This window comes from Petaurus breviceps, unplaced genomic scaffold (assembly GCF_028583685.1).
Source record: "Petaurus breviceps papuanus isolate PSGF00001 unplaced genomic scaffold, PetGlider_PUasm1.0 90639, whole genome shotgun sequence".
NCBI lineage: Eukaryota > Metazoa > Chordata > Mammalia > Diprotodontia > Petauridae > Petaurus > Petaurus breviceps.
Window position 1 is genome coordinate 6518694 of NW_027187296.1, and position 17548 is coordinate 6536241.

At 42.7% G+C, this 17548-nt stretch overlaps 1 protein-coding gene across 3 annotated transcripts in view; it reads right to left on the minus strand.

Annotated features, from left to right (window-relative positions):
• The window catches only part of CCNA1 (cyclin A1), a 43409-nt gene extending 29148 nt beyond the window's left edge, over positions 1–14261 (minus strand). The window contains exons 1-3 of one of the 3 annotated variants that reach the window (XM_069064665.1): positions 12933–14258; positions 11931–12051; positions 11325–11510 (exon numbers count right to left, since the gene is read on the minus strand). In XM_069064665.1, coding sequence (XP_068920766.1) covers positions 11325–11510; positions 11931–12051; positions 12933–12940 — 315 coding nt within the window. In that variant the 5' untranslated portion in view covers positions 12941–14258. Of the gene's footprint in view, positions 1–11324; positions 11511–11925; positions 12108–12932 lie in introns of those variants that run through there. The other 2 variants (XM_069064667.1, XM_069064666.1) reach the window with 2 other exon arrangements.
• Positions 14262–17548: the final 3287 nt, after the last annotated feature.

A 17548-nucleotide genomic window follows, 5' to 3' on the forward strand; every position in this document is an offset into this window, starting at 1 on the left:
AAAGAAAACTCCTAGGAATATTATAGCCAGGTTCCAGAATTCCCAGATTAAGGAGAGAATATTAAAAGCATCCAGGAAGAAACAATTTGAATATTGTGGAAACACAATCAGGATAACCCAGGATCTGGCAGCTTCTACACTGAGGGATCGAAGGGCCTGGAATGTGATATTCCGGAGGTCAAGGGAGCTGGGATTAAAACCAAGAGTCACCTACCCAGCAAAATTGAGTATCATGTTTCAGGGGAAAATATGGTCATTCAGTGGAATACAGGACTTTCAAGCATTCTTGCTGAAAAAAACAGAGTTGAATAGAAAATTTGACATTCAGATACAAGAAGCAAGAGAAGCATGAGAAGGTAAACAGGGAAAAGAAATCATAAGGAACTTATCAAATTTGAACTATTTTTTTTTTTGAAGCAATCGGGGTTGAGTGGCTTGCTCGGGGTTGCACGGCCCGTTGTTGTTTCTGGGTGTGGTGCTGGGTGTCTGGGCCCGGATTTGATGCAGGTCGTCCCGGCACTGGGGACGGTGCTCTTGCTTGCTGAGCCACCTGGCCAAAGTTGAACTATTAACATTCCTACATGGAAAAACAATAATTGTAACTTATGAAACTTTTCTCAGTAGTTGAAGGGATTAGAAATATGTGTGTATATATGTCTTTATATGAGGGTATGCGGGCATATGAATACATATGTGAATGTGTGTATATACATTTACAGGTATACATAGATAGAGGGCACGGGACCAATTTAACAGGAAGGGATGATACTTAAAAGGTGAAATTAAGAGATGAGAGGAATATAATGAGAGGAGAGAGACAGAGTGGGGCAGCTATCTCATACAGAAGAGGCAAGGGGAAATGGTTACAATGGAGGGGAAGAATAGGAAGGCAAAAGGGAATGGGTCAACCTTACTCCTATTGAATCTGGCTTGAGGAGGGAGGGAAATACACACTAAATAGGGGATCTCACCCTCCAGGAGAATAGGGGGGGAAGGAGATGTGAGGGGGGATGATGGAAGGGAGGGCAGGCTGGGGGGGAGGGAAGTTGGAAGCACCCACTTTTGAAAAGGGACAGGATCAAAGTAGAGAATAGAACAAGTGGGAGGTGGGATAGGAGGGAGGGAAATATAGTCAGTCTTTTACAATACATCTACTATGTTATTGTTTTGCATTAGCCGCACATGTACAACCTATACTGAACTGCTTGTCTCCCCAGTGGGGGTGGGTGGCAGGGGGGGAAGGGAATGAATCTGGAATTGAAAGTTTTAAAATCAAATATTCAAATATATGTGTATATATATATATATATGTGTGTGTGTGTGTGTATATATATATATATTATTATTAATACCATCTTACATGTTATTAAGAAAAAAAAGATATACAGGCACTGAGGCATAGAGATCCACTGGAAAAGTTGAAACGGGTATGGGAGAAAATATGGGAGAGAGCAGATTGGAGGTGGGGATATCCTGTGGGACTGCTGTTTTGGGGGGATGGGTGGGGGAAAAACGGGGAGAAAATTTGTAACTCAAAATCTGGCGGAAACGAATGATGTAAATCAGAAGTTAATAAAGCATTTAAAAAAATAAAAAAGAAAAAAAAAGATCTGTCAGGAGACTTGACCACTGATTGGTTATAGCTTGCATTTTGTATGTTTATTTAGAAAACAATGTAATCACTATGACTAACTCTATTACATAATAGATGAAAAATGTATGAACAGTTTTTCAAAATGTTCTTCTCTTCTTTCCTCATGCTTCCACCGTCACCTTATTTCTATTCAACACCCCCCAATTATACCCAAGGCTACTACCACCTGCCCTCCCCCCAATTCCAGCACCTCCCAGGGGCCAGTATCACGCACTTTGGGAACCTATTCATTAAGGGAAAATTGTTGCCTTGTTTGGTATTAACTTCGGAATTGGTGGCAAAAGTATTCTTTTTAGCTAGTTTCAGAGTTTGTGGGGCATCCTGGTAGAAATGGAAAATAATGTAGGCAGTTGAAGACTTAAGAGAAGGAGGAAACTTGCACATACTATGTGTTTAATAAATGCTGAACTGAACTGACAAGAGTTCAGGAAAGGGGCTGGAGCTACCAATAGAATGGATGAAATCGCACAGGACTGAAGCTGGCAAGGATCAGAGCCTTGGGGTAAAGGTACCCCAAAAAGAAGTGGAAAGAAGAGACAGTGGGAAAAATAGGAAAGGATGATGAGAATGGAAGAAACAGGTGAGTGCCACATCAGAGGCACACAAAGGCCAAGGGCTTCATAAAGGATGTTTTGACATTAAATGTTGTAACCCATGAGGTGGCTAGGTGGCACAGTGAATATAGCACTGACCCTGGAGTCAGGAGGACCTGAGTTCAAATCCAGCCTCAGGTACTTACCACTTACTAGCTGTGTGACCTTGGGCAAGTCACTTAACTCCAAATGCCCTGCCTTCTCCCCTCCAAAAAGCAAAAACAAAACAAACAAACAAAAAAAAAACAAATGTTGTAACCCTTCAAGAAAGCTGTCTCACTGGGGCACTTTTGCCAGGAACTCAGATAGCAAAGCTAAAGGGCAAATAGGTAGAAAATGGAAATACTGGTCATGATTATTTCTAGAAATTTGGGAGCAAATGAGGACAGAAGAACTGGACCTAGAAAGCTGGGTGGATGGAAGAGAAGGCAAAATGAATTGAATTTCTTAGAAGGCAAGAAGAAAATGAGATAGTATGTGGTCATGGGAAGAACACTGAAGGGGAAGTCAGAAAATTTGGGTTCCAATTTTGACTCTGCTACTTACTACCTGGGTGACCTTGAGCAAGACATTTAAATCTCTTGGCCTCAGTTTCCTTCTGTAAAAATAAAGGGGTTAGGGGCGGTCAGGTAGCACAGAGAGTAAGAGCAGCAGCTCCAGTGTTGAGAAGACCTGGAGATCGAATCCCAGGCTCAGACACTTAGCACCCACCCAGAAATAACTGGCCGTGTAACCTTGAGCAAGTTACTTAACCCCGATTGCTTAGGGGCGGCCAGGTGGCTCAGCGAGTAAGAGCACCGGCTCCAGTGTCGGGATGACCTGGATCAAATCCGGGCTCAGATACTGAGCACCACACCCAGAAATAACTGGCCATGTAACCTTGAGCAAGTTACTTAACCCCGATTGCTTTAAAAAAAAAAATAAAGGGGTTAGATTAGGTGCCTCCTAACTTGTCTTCCTAGGTCTATCATCTTATTAACTCATGGAAGACAGAGATTAACGAGGTAAAGGGTTAGTAAAGAACAAGGGGTATAGATCAAGGACATAGCACTTAGGGTTAGCACTTGGGAAGGAGGGCCTTATGAAACAGAAAGGGAGGGATATGGATTTTCCTCCACTTTACTTTTTCTCAGCCTTCCCAGATTGTTTGGAATAATAAATTCTGCATGCTTCTTCTGAATTCTGAGGACCTCCCCTTTTGTCTTTTCTCTTCTGTATCAGTAAATTACATGTAGGCTCCTTTGTTTCTCCCTACCATCATGTAAGTGCCTTGATAAGTGTCTTGTTTTTTCTTCCGTGTCCACTAGGCAAGACATCAAATAAATGCTAGAAGAATGAGCCAATAGGTATTCAATGATTGAGGGGCCAGATAAAATCTGTGCTTTATCTCACGTCAATAAGATTAGATGGACTTTCTTTAACAAGAAGGGAGTAGGTATCTCATCTGTAAAATGAGAGATCAGACGACAGTCCAGCCTAGACATGAGGCCTGCAAGCTGGGGTCCAGTGCGGGCCGCAGATGGTGCTCCAGGAACCACTTTGAAGAACAATCTCATAGCCAATGGACGAAGATGAGCAAGCATCCCTCCTCATATCCTACCAGTGAATGACCAACAAAAAAGGTTAGGATTAGCAGAAGCAAAGGAGGAAATAAAAGCTCTGGCCCAACCCTTCCTGGGGTTACTTCTACCTCCCCATTTTCAACTTTTTGACCTCCTTTGTTTCTCAAAGTTCCCTAGTTTTCAGAAAACAAGGGGTAGGAAAGGATTGTTGTTAGGGTTGTTTTTTTTTCCCAGTCATATCCAACTCTTCATGATCCCTTTGGGGGTTTTCTTGGCAAAGATCTTGGAGTCATTTGCCATTTCCTTCCCCAGCTTATTTTACAGATGAGGAAACTAAGGCAAACAAGGTTAAGTGACTTGCCCAGAGTCACACAGATATTAAGTGTCTAAGGTCAGATTTGAATTCGGGTCTTCCTGACTCTAGGCCCAGTGTTCTATCTACTGAGCTGCCCTAATAAAGGATTATTAGATTAAAAGTAAAGTGAACCACAATATGAGAAGGACAATAGGAAAGGGCATATTTGTGGGATGTCAAACCCTCTCAAGGTGGGGGAAATTCTTCCTCAGGTGTCCTGTTCTCTGAATCTTCTCAAAAGGTACTATCCTGGAAGAAGAGGTACAGGGGGAACCTTAAGGAAAACAAAACAGGAAAAAAGCGAGGACCACATTTTCCTAGAATGCCTCTGCCTCCCCCTTTCTCTGGAAGCTTTGCCCTCTTCTCTTGCTCCTTAAGATGAGAGGTGGGGTGCTGGGTTAAGAGAGAGAAAATGAAGTGACTGAAGAAAATGAATGACTTTCTTATATTCTTGTACTGAATCAAGAGACCAGGGGCCACTGGAGTCAAATTTTAACAACCTGATTAAGGATTGTGAGTCCTTGAAGGCAAGGACTGTCTTCTGTCTCTTTTTGTATATCCAGTGTTTGTTGCAGGTCCTGGAACATAGGCACTTAATGTTTATTGACTGACTGGCCTGACAGCCAGGAAAATTGGGTTCTGGTCCTTCTCTGACACTAATTGTGTCTGTAAAATGGTCAAATTGGCCAAAGTGGCCTATGAGGCTGTTTACCTGACAGTCTGAATCTATGAGTTTGGGGATCCATCTCAGCTCAAAGTCAATTAAAAAAAAACTGAGAGGGTCTTCTTCTATAACTTTGGAGCAAATCATTTTCCCTATTCCCCCCAACCCCATTTCCTCTTCTGTAAAACCTAGAATTGATTGGAACAATCCTTAAGAACCCTTCCATCTCTAATATATTTTGAGAGATTTGAGGGGTTGACTTCAAGCCCTCTTTCACACTTCCCTCCCCCTAAGAAGCAATCTCTCCAGTAAATCAGGATTCTTGGATGTCAAGTATAAGGAATATTATTTTTGATAACTTGGGGTAAGGTTTGTCTAAACAGGAAGCTACCAATGATTCTCTTTCTGAGGGTATGGGCATGTACAATAAGAGATTAAGAAAAGCTAGTTGGATTGGAGGGAAAGAGAAGCCACAGAGAAAGCAGGCAGTGAGGGTTACCTAGTCAGAAACTAGCAACCAAGAGTTAAAGTGCACCATCTTAGTAAAGACTATATTTACCAAGTCTGTCCAGACTGCCAGTCTGGGGACATTCTTCCTTGTTGCTGGAAATACTTGTATGTATGGATCAACATTTTTTAAGTGCTTATAATGTACCAAGCACTAGACAGCAAAAAGAAAAAAATAAATCATTCCCTGTCCTCAAGATCCTTATGTTCTAATGGGGGACACAACACATATATGGGAGTAGTAGCCAGGGAAGGCAGGGAAGTTTGGTGGTACAAGAGGACAGTGAATTGGAGATTGGCATGTCCTTTTTAGAAGTAAAGATGGTATTGATCTAATTTGTATTTCTTTCCATTCCAATACTCTATCCCACTTACCACATAGATTTATAGCCCCCAAAGTTATGATTGCTTCAAGGAGAGATTTTTCTCCTTTCTTACTATAGAGGCAACTCAACCTTAATGATTAGGGAAACCAAACAATTATGTTCCTTAATCTTATCTGAACTCTATTAGACATCTAAGTGGCACAGCAGATAGCAGACTGGACCTGGAGACAAGAAGACCTGAATTCAAATTGTTCCTGTATGACTCTGGGCAAATCACTTCATCTGTTTGTCTCAGTTTCCCCACATGTAAAATGGGGCTAATAATAGCATCTACCTCTTAGAGTTGTTGTGAGAATTAACTGAGATAAAGTGTAAAGTGCCTGGCAGATGTCTGGTACTATATAAATACTCATCATCATCATCATCATCATCATCATCATCATCACCATCACCATCATCATCATCATATTAGCTTCAATCTCCAAAGCAATAGAGTATAAGTCCACCTACAAATTGTTGTTTTTAGCAGTTTGAGTAATTGGACTCAAACATTTATTAAACCTCTATAGAACCAAGCACTATGCCAGGCACCTGTGAGCCAAAGACCTTGCCCTCAAGAATTTACTTTTCAATCTTCTGCAGCCAGACACTAAAATTACTCTCTTTAACATTATTAGTGATCTCAACTGTAAATCCAATTACCCTTTCTAAATCCTAATTCTACTTGACTTCCCTACAGTTTTTTGACAACAGTTCCCACCCCTTGTTCCTCTTGTCTTCTTGGATCCGTCTCTCACTCTCTACTTTTTACTCACTCCTCACTCTCTCTTTTGCTAGTTCATGCCCACTATGTTTGAGTGTGTCCTAAGGTTCTGACCTGGGCTACATTTCCTTCTCTATGTATATTCTCTTGTTTGGTGATCACATTAGCTCCCAAGATGTTCAATTATCTCCATGAAAATGACTCCCAAATGTATCAGTCAACAAGTACTTATCGAGGACCTTTTGATTGCCAGGCAGTATTGACACAAGTACAAAGAATGAAACAATCCCTACTCAACAATATGTTCATGTTCTAATGACAGAGAGTAGTACATATAAAAATATGGAGAACATAAATATAAAGTGACTGTAAACAGAAATACGTACAAAGTAGTTAAATACAAGGTAGCTTGGAGAGGGTTCTAGCACTTGAGGAGATCAAGGAAGAAATAACCAAACCTAATCTCTCTCCTGAACTATAGTGTCATGTTACTACTAACTGCTAGTTGGACATGCCCACCTTGATGGATATATCATGGGCATCTCAGACACAATATATCCAACAGAGAAACATTCCACTACCACCACCAATGCCCCCTATCTCTTTCCTTCCTACAACTACCCCATTTCTATTGAGGTCACAACCACCTTTCCAGTAATTCCAAATCATCATACTTCTTCTACTTCTTCAACCACCATATGAAGTCAATTAAGTCTTATTTACCCTACCTCCACAACTTTTTTCCCGTTCTTTTCCTCACTACAGTCACAGTTCCTCCACTCCACCCTAGTTCATGCCTCCCATCGCCTTTCATTCATACTACTAAAGTAACTTCCTAACTTGTCTCCCTCCAGTCTTTCACCTTTCCAATCCATCTACCACAGACGACCAAATTAATAATTCCTAAAATACCTACCCAACCACATCACATACCCTTACTCAGAAATCTTCAATGGTTCCTTATTACCTCCAGGACAAAATATAAAATCCTCCTCCTGGATCCCACCTGCCATTCCAGTCTTACTGATGGAATCCTAATAAAGTTGCCCCCAGTCCCAATACTCTAATAACTTCCTTAAGGGTCTTATGGGCCTCTCTATGAAGCATAGAAATGACAAGAGTTGTTTGGGGAAGAGGCAGGCATGTTCTGATTTAACCATACCACAGGTCCCCAGACTCAGTCATAGGCCTCACTGACCAGCAGGCCCTGAAGATACTGCCCCTACCCCTACTCAATATCCTAACTTCCTCATATATGCCTCACTGCCCCACTAGAACAGTAGGTGTGTCCATGGTATAGAATCCTCACCACTGCGTCTAGCTAACCACTGCCCCCAGATCCAATTCTCATTTCTCCCAGAAACAGCAGGTATGTCCATGCACTCAACCACAAACACATCTATCTAGTCTCAGACAGGACCATAATAGCCAGCCAATCAGAAAGCAGCACTACCAGGATGCCTGAGCAGGATGTGGACCCCAAATCAACAGAAGAGACTTTCCCTAAGTAGGCACCTGTGCAGTAACAGCAAAAGTTGTCCTTTAGGTGAACTTATAACAGAGAGGCTTATTATAATATCACCCCCCTTGAGCTTTTCTATATGCATGATGGGTAATTGCACACTCAGTTCAACTGAGGGTGAAACTACTCCCCTATTACGTAATCCCTTGGCAAACCCCTCCTGCCTTTTTAATATTCATAATTTTTGATATGTAATCAGCATCACCGTACTATAAAATTGCCTGTCTTGTTTTACTGAAGTTGCTGGTTCCTGTTGGAACCTAACCCACTTCCTGAGAGGTATCACTCTCAATAAATGCCTTTGCTTGGATTGGATATGGTCTAAGTCCGAATTCTTTCAAGATGACCTCCACAACACACCATAAAACTATCACATTGTTATACTTTACAGTACTCTAGTCAAACAAGTTTGCTACCCTTTTCTCCTATACACAGCATTCTATTTCCCACCGCTTATTTACCTTTGCATAATTGCTCTCTCAAGTTTGTAAAGCATTCCATCCCTCACCTCCTAGTTTCCTTCAAAACACAGCTCAAGTGCCACTTTCGACATAATGGGTTTCCTTCAGTCTCTGCTCAGTGATCAGCACCCTCATTCGTGGAATCTGTTGTTGTTCAGACATTTTGGTCACATTCAACTCTTCCTGATGCCATCTGGGGTTTTCTTGGCGAAGATACTAGAGTGGCTTACCATTTCCTTCTCTAGCTCATTTTACAGATGAGAACCTTGGAATTACTTTATATCATTTATTAAATGTATAAATATATTTCTCACCACCAATACCCCCAAAACTCAAGCTCTTTGAGGATAGATTGTTTTATTTTTCTTTGAATTGTCGTCACTTCACAATTCTGTGAAGATAGTAGGAGCTTAAAGCTTGTTGCTATGTATTGAATTGATGAAGAGAGTGAATACTCCAGTCATGGAGCAGAGGCATACCGTGTTTCCCTGATAATAAGACACTGTCTTATTAAAATTTTTGGACAGAAAAACATCAGAGGGCTTATTTTCAGGGGAGGGCTTATTTTAATGAACATTGACAGCAATTTTAATAAACAGGTAAATGTGAACAAAAAAAATGTACCTTTATTCAATAAGCAAATCACTGGGGAAGAACAGGATGACGCGCTCACTGCTGCAGCTCTGATTGGATGCAGCTCGGAGCGCGGCGTGCGTTTCCCGGGGGGGGGGGGGCGGCAGTGCATACAGAGGGTACTGTAATGTAGCGTGTAGCGCAGGGGATCACCTTCACTACAGTAGCAATCTCAATAGGGCTTATTTTCGGGGAGGGCTTATTTTAGAGGAATCTTACACAGTAAGGGGAGGGCTTATTTTCGGGATAGGTCTTATTATCTATTATCGGGGAAACACGGTAGAGATGACAAGAGTTGTTTTGGGAAGAGATAGTAGTTCAGTTTGGCTGGGATATAAAATCACTGAAAAGTAAATAAAATGAAATGTTATTTATTGGAAAAGGGGCAGCAGCCTGACTTTAACAGCCTTAAACGCTAGGATAAGGAATTTGTGTTTTATCTTATGGAGGAATGGGGAGCCAATAAAGGTTTTTAACCAAAGAATTAACATGGTCATTACAGCAATACCTTAGGAATAGTTTTGGAATGTGATATATATATTTTATGTGTGTATATGTGGGTGTGTATATATATAATAGAGAGAAAGAAGGGGAGAGAGAGAGGGGAGGAGAGGAGGGAGAGAGGAAGGGGGATGGAAGGGACAGAGGGGGACAGGGGACAGAGGGGGACAGGGGACAGAGGCGGAATGAATTCCAGTTATGACTTTGGGGAAAATTGCTGTCCTTTCTGAGCCTGTTTCAGATCTGTGAAATGGATGTAATTCCTAATAGGGTTATATTGAGGATCATATACACCAAACAGAGTTACTGTTCTTATTCATAAATTAAAGGTACTGGAGTTTCTATCAGTGTGGCTATCTGACAACCCCAAAGCCACTCCAGCCTGTTGTATAGCCTATTAGCAGTCCTCTAGTTCTACTCCATCTGAATTTATTTCCTTTTTCTTACACTAACAAAACAATCCTCCCTTGATCAAAGAGATGCCACAGGATTTGACTATCTGTACTCCAAGAAGCCTTTCATTCTCTCTCCTTCCCTCACGAGAGTTACTGCCCCATTCCAACCTTCCCACCCGCAAGTGTGATGTATTAAAGGAGAACTTCCACAGATCAAAGGCAAAACCAAAGACAATGGGGGTGGGGAAGAGGCTCAAGATAAGTGAGCACAAGCATAGAATGAAATATAGTAGCATGGAAAGAACACTAGTCTAAAGTCCTATCTAGTCTCCATCAGTACCTATATAATAGTTAAGAGTTCTTATTCTATTGCAATTAAGTTTATAGAGACCTTTTCTCACAAAAGCCCTGGGAGCACATCATCAGAGCATCACAAAACAGAAGAACAGCAACTGGTTGTTTTGAAGTTTTTCGGGTAAACTTGGGCCTCAAAATATGAATTAGTTCCTGTATATTACCCAGTAATAACTATTGAAAGCTTTTTTTTTTTTTAAGCAACAATAAGTAGCCTAGGAAGTAGCTGGTTGCACAATGGATAGTGTTTGGCCTGGAGGTAAGAAGAGCTGAGTTTCAATCTGTCCTCTCTTACTAGCTGTGTGACCCTCAGCAAGTCACTTAACTAAACAGCCTTAGGTTTCTCAACTAAAAATGAGGATAATAGCAGCACATACCTCTAAGGGTTTTTGTGAGGATTAAATGAGATATTTGTAAAGCTCTTAGCACAATGCCTAGCATATAGTAGGTGCCACATAAATGCTCATCCCCTTCCATTCCCTTCTAGAAATTTGATGTTACTTCTGCCTGTTAAGGTTTTATTCTGTTCCTGTGATCTTTCCACTTCTTTTGCCCAGACTTCAGCAGTGATTTCAGCAGTAAGAAGCTCCTCATAAACTCCCTCTACCAATGCATATCTGCAATTAGGGAGTTGCAGACCCAGGGTAAGTTAGCCTGGTGTGTCAGATTCTGGATTTCAGCTCACAACTTGTCACCAGGCTAGTTCTATATCCATCATAAATAACAACAGTCTGCTGGTCCCGATTCCTCCCTTTCATGAAACTGTCCAGACTTTGTGCTGTGGCTTACAGAATCTGAGATTACATTAATCAAGAACTCTATTAAAGGGCATTATAGGTAAAGAGAGTCGATGAGCTCTCAGTACTCCCACTGGGATACTTTAAAATGGAGGACTAAAGTTTAGCAACAGTACTAGTTAGTATTTCTTTAAAAAAAAAAAAAAGCCAACAAAACATTCAGTTGCTGCAACCAAATGCTTAGATTAAAAAAAAGGATTTTCAGAACGAAGCTTCCCCCAGGGCTCTCAAAGTTACCTGGCCACAAGTCCTCCGGTACTGCCCATTTTCAGTTAGCAGCCCTAGTACAGTTCTTTGTGGGCGGTCCGGGACTGGCTGGGCTCTGGCAACCACCTGACACATCTCCTGGCTTCGGACTGAGGGGGCCAGAGGAATCTTGCCCCTAGAGATGCTTCGACGCATTGCCTCAGTTTCCCCAGGCCACTGTGAGCAGGGAGAGATAGTTAAGCTAGATAATCCACCCTCTCCATACCCCTCCCCACTGCCCAATACAAAGGCATAGGTGTCAGCCCAGTCACAGAGAGGCTTTCTTTCCTCCAGTAAAGCTACTACTGAAGTAAGGAGAGGCAGCACTGAGGCTGAAGAAAGTGTTTTTGAATAAAGCCCACCAGAATACGTCTCTTGCAGTCCTCAATGAGAGCTTGGAAGAGAGAAGTTTTGAGAGACATATGCACAAAGCACGTCTTCCTCCTAGAAATCGTTTCACAACTCAAGGCGACTAAATGCTAATTTTATTTGAAAGTCTGTATAACCCTGAACTTGAGAGAATTGTCGCATGCTTTCCCTCCCCAACCCCGGGTGCCCTCTTCCACTCTCCCAAACTCAAGGTAAACAATACATTACAACGTGAAGGTCACGTCCCTTCCTTGTACAGTGGAGTGGCACTGCTCTTCGGCCCTGCTCCCGCAGACCAGACGGGCGATGCCCAAACCAGCTTGGAACCCGCAGCGCTTGCTGGTCCCGCCTGTATATATATAGACCTTCCAATTAACGAGTGCGCTCCGGGATTGGGGCTGGAGGGGCTGCGGGTGGGGTTGGGGGAGTGGGGTGGGGGAGGGGAGGGAAGGGGCGGGGAGTGTTAATAGATTCCAGCCGCGCCGCTCAGCTCCAGCTCCTTGCAGAAGCTGCCCTGGAGAGAGCTGAGCACTAATTACTTTCAAGCCACCCGCGTCTGTTGAATCGGGCCAATCGAAGGCAGAAGGCACGACTGGCCCTCGAGGTTGCGGCTTCCATGCCAACCGAAGCGGGCGTGCTGAGAGCTGGAGGAGCATCGCCATGGAGACTCCAGCGAACACGCTCCCAGCCGACCCAGGGCTACCCTCGGGCGTTCTGGCTCGGGAAGCAGCGCTAACGGGCAGCGGGAGGCGGGAGGCCGGAGGCGGGAGGCAGGAGGCGGGCGGCCGGCGGCCGGGCCCCCGCGCTGCCCAAGCCCGGTGTCTCCCCGGGGACGGGCGCCCCCCGGGACCGCCAAGCCGCATGCTTGGTCCTCCGCCCAGCCTTTTCCCTTGTCGGGGTGGTCGCTCAGCGATGAAAGAGTGCTTCGCCTTAGACCTCGGCCCTAAGGCTTTCTGGAGCTTTGGAAGGGGCAGCCTCTGTGATGAGCCGGTTCCCCGCAACAGCTGCGAATTTCTTCCTCTAACGTATTTCCCGCAGCCTGCTTCCGAGGCCCGAGAAGCCGAGAACTTTGGCTTGGAAGAGCGACGCGAGGCCCTGGAGCCGGGGCCAGCCCCGACGGGGAAGGCCCCAGGCGCACCCAAGCAGCCCAGTTTAGCCAGTTAAACTCAAGCACCTCCCCCCCCCCCGCCCCAACCTGTTCTCCCCACCCGCTCCCCCGGACCCACACACCTATCCATCCTCCTAGGGAGGCAGCAGTTTAGCCAGGGGCCTCTCAGTCCACGTCAGTTTCATGCATTCAAAGTGATTTCGGGTCTTGGACACAGAATCCGGCGCCTAAACGCTCTGGCTTCATGGCCAATGCTGGTCCTCTTGGGATGCGGAGGCCTAAAGTTTGGGGGGTGCACGAGACCTTCCTCCCGACGCATCCTGGCCCTCACAGCGCAAAGGGGCGCCTAGAACTCAGCTATAGGGTTCCCAGGAACAGGAAGGAACGCAGGGTACAGGAAGGAGGCCTGGAACTCTCCGTGACCCACGGAGGAGGGAGGGGGGCTCGGAGGGAGGAGAGGACCTGACAGTGGTCCACGTCTGGAACACTCCAAGTACAGGAGTCCCACTAGCCCAGATGACGTGCTGGGCGCTGACAGGCAAGCCTTCAAGGTGAGAAGCAACAAAAATAATAATAAATGACAACTAGTAATAAGAATAGTAAGTAATAATAACCAGCATTGATATACCGTTCTATATGTGTTGTCTCATTTGATCTTTACAACCCTGGGAGACGGGTACTATTAGTGTAACTATTATCCCTACTTTACAGATAAGGAAATTGAGGCTGAGAGATGTTACTGAGACTTGCCCAGGATTGCACAGCTAGGAAATGTCTGTGTCAAGATTTGTGACCCCAGGGATAGCTGTCTGTCCACTAAGCCACCCAGCTATTCATTTCCTCATTAATTTTGAGAAATAAGTTTGCAAAATCTTGAAGACTTTTAGTTCTTTCTAGTATCTCCAAAAACATAAATATCTGGTCAGATTGATTTGCAGGGTACCTGTCTTTCTAAAGAGTGTGCTTTTTCTTTTTAAAAATTTTTTATTCAGCTTAATTATTAAATGACTGTCATTTCATCCTAACCTAGCTGTGTGGTGTAGGTTCACTTTAACAAGAAGTTTACCCAATCAGCCTTATTTTGTTGTTGTTGCTGAGATTTTTAAAAATATTTCTTTGGGAATCTCTAAGTATCTCATTCTTCTCTGATGAACTTCAGATATTTTTATATGAAACAGTGCAATGCTAAAGTCTTATAAGAAAGATGATGGGCTCCAAAACATTTTTGCATGAATCACTGTTGTTTGAAGGAGGAAGAATTAGAAGGAATCTATCCTGGACTGTATGCTAAGCATTGTGGTTCACAGACACACATTTGGAAAGGAATGTGGAATCAGGCTATACTTTTTCCTCTCCTGAATTCTAAATGATAAACCAATTTTAGAATAATAAAAATTTCTGACATTAAAAAGAAAATCACTTTTTTGAATACTGGATTCAGATCAAGCTTAAGTCAAAATAGCAATCATTAACTGAAGCAGTTGGAGAGAGCCTTGGTTACTGTTTAGTTGTAGCAACAGATACTAAGAGGGACTTTAATGATTTGCTATTGCTAGGTTTCTGTGCCTGAGTCTTCCTCTTCTAACTCTGTGGAGAGCTGTTCTTAGGGCTTCCTGGGCATCAACCACCCCATGACATTGTTGTGATTTCTAGGGACGCTGAGTACCCCCAGCAGGAACTTGTGGACAAACAGCTTTCCTTGTGAACTCCTCCAGAGATTGACAAGTATTCCTTAAAGAGAATTAGGATGGTTTTCCAGAATAGGAAATCTGCCTCAGCAGATTTTAAACACTCCCATCTGTTTCCTTACAAATGGTTCAGAGCCCTGATTTGCCTAAGCATAGTGTATCACAACATCACTTTTTTTTTTAATATCAAAATAAAAGAGGAAGACTGTTATAGAGTTCTGCAGCTCTGACCTCATGGTTTAAGTTCTTCTCTTAAGAGTCCAAGTGAGGAAAGGATATAACTTACAACAAACATTCCCACAGAAGCATCAATTTGGACTGGGTGTTCACTGAACAAGAATCATTAATTCATTCAATATTTACTAAGGATGAACTCCATGATGGAAGGAGTTCAGAGAAGTAACCTAGTCCAATGTTTCCTTTTTTTTTTTAAGCTTGTAAAAATATCTCTAAACTGGACATAATGCCCATAATGGAAATTTGTCCACTCTCACCCCCATCCTTTCCCACATTTACCCCCAGCCAGTACTAATTCACTATTATCTGTCCATCCATAGTCCCAAATCCCAACCTTATCATACTTATGTGTCCATGATACACTCACAACAGCCATTCTCCCTACTCACATCACCATCCTGATTAAAAACTGGCAAAGGGGAGTGAGAAGACAGGGCAAAACTCAATCAGTTGACAAGCATTTATGAAGCACCTACTTTGTGCCAGACACTGGACCAAGCACTAGCAATACAAAAATCAAAGGGTCTCTGCTCTCAGAGATACATGTTCTATTAGAAGAGATATGTGTACACAAATAAGTAGATACAAATTAAATGCAACTGAAATTTATTTTGGAGGAGGGCACTAGAAGCTGGGGATGTGAAAAAGGCCTCCTGAAGGTGTGATTTGAGCAGTTTGTAAAGAAACAAGGGATTCTATAAATCAAAATATTTTTGGATTATGCCAATATCCTGGGAAAGTAGTTGGAATCAGTGGTTAATCTAACTCAACCGCACTCAAACCAGACCATATTGAAAACATAGCCAACAAATCAGATTATCATATTTCTAAAGATTTTTGTATGCCTTTGTTTTTCTTTAATACTTCAAGCTAATTTAATAAACCAATGGCCAAGCCAAATGATGTAAAGATCAGCACAGTATTGAAAGTATTGCTGCAGGTTACTTTTAAGAGTTCCAATAAGCAATGTGGAATGCTATTGGTTCTTATTTATAAAGCACATCCAATTATAGGACTACTGAAATGACATTTGGTAATCAGATTGTTTCCTTATTGTAGTTTCCCACAATTGTTATAGTTCTTGTAGTTGGTTACATTTTAAATTAGAAAATAATCACATTGAAAGAATAGGATGAACAAAACACATTTGAACTCAATTCACAATCACAGAATCTATGCTAAAATTCATTGTAGTCAGCCTATGATCACGTCTACTTTAGTTTGTTCTTCACTGTGTCTTTAGGTATTCATAAGAATAAAAATATTAGAACTAGAACACTTAAGGAATGGTCTGTTTCATTTTTCCCAGTGCTGACTGTTGCATTCCACAGAGCAATGAGAGTTAGAAAAGATGTCAGCAGTCATGTGGTCCAGCCCCGCATTGTACAGATAAGGGAACTGGGGCCCAGAAAGGTTAAGTGATTTGCCCAATATCACACAGGCAGTAAATAGCAGAATCCAGAAACTGGACATAGTATGTTCCAATAACATGAACATATCTCTCCTATAGCTATTGATTTTAAAAGTATGCCATAAGAGGGAGCTAGGTGACACAATGGAAGGAGTCCTAGTCTGGTATTCAGGAGGATGTGAGTTCAAATTGAGTGAGAGAAGTGACAACTTCTCAGACTGTACTCTAAAATCTAGTAAGGCTTTTCGTGAAACAGGCCCAAGTTCCCCTGCACACCGGAAATCACATGATCTACACAGACTCCAAACTCAGAGCAGTAGGGAGTCACTCCTCTCCTCAGTGATGCCTCAGCATAAGATATGCCAAATGAGGACAGAAGGGCTTTCTCCAATGTACATTGGGTGGTCTACTGTTTCCTTGTTCCAGTACTTGGGGTAGATTGCCCTGCTTAGATTGTGCACCTGACTTCTAGCCAATGAAAGAATAGGGTCAGGACTCTGATTATTGGGGTTCCTGGACTTCCTGAACTCCTTGACCCCAGGTTGCTTCCAGCTGGATCTTCAGATTTCAATTGCTCTGTTCTATAGAAAATGTGAAAATGGAAACCATGATTTGCTTGAGATCCACCCTCCTATTATTCAGATAATCAGAAGAACTCTATGAGGATTGGCTATATTGACTTGTCATACCAAGAATCATTTGTGGTGACAAGAGTAAGCCTACCTGGTTTGTGCAGAAAATCACCACCTCTGAAGCCAATTAAGCTCATACCAGCTTTGAAACAGATCCTGAGCCATTTGTTGGTTTATGGACCTTCAAGATGTATCCCTGTGTAAAAAAGTCTTTGAAGACTTTCCTGATGTAGGTTATGAACCTATGGACACATCCTGTTTTATCTCATCTCCAGAGACTCTCTTAATTTTTTTTTTTTTTTTGCTTTTTACAAACTGCAGAGCAGTTGGGGTTAAGTGACTTGCCCAAAGTCACATGGCTAGTAAATGTGTCAAATATCTGAGGCCAGATTTGAACTCAGGTCCTCCTGACTCCAGGGCTGATGCTCTATTCAATGTGCCACCTAGCCGCCCCTCCCTTAATTTTCTTTATGGGGCTCTTGGAATATCCTGGTTATTGAGACATCTATTTATCAAGCATTGAATTGTGAACTGTTTATCTCCAAGAATGCTTTCATATTTGGTTATCAAAGGGCCACAGTTATGACACCTGGAATTCCTCACTCCACCCTCCCCTTGGGGTAGAGCTCACTGATTTATTCCTTTGTAAGCCCACCTTTCCCCCAAAATTCTTTACCTTCCTTTCTTTGTAAAGAATTCTTCCCATCCATTACCTTGTGTCCTTGTATCAGCAATGCCATATTCACAATGCCTATAGAGATTACAAATAT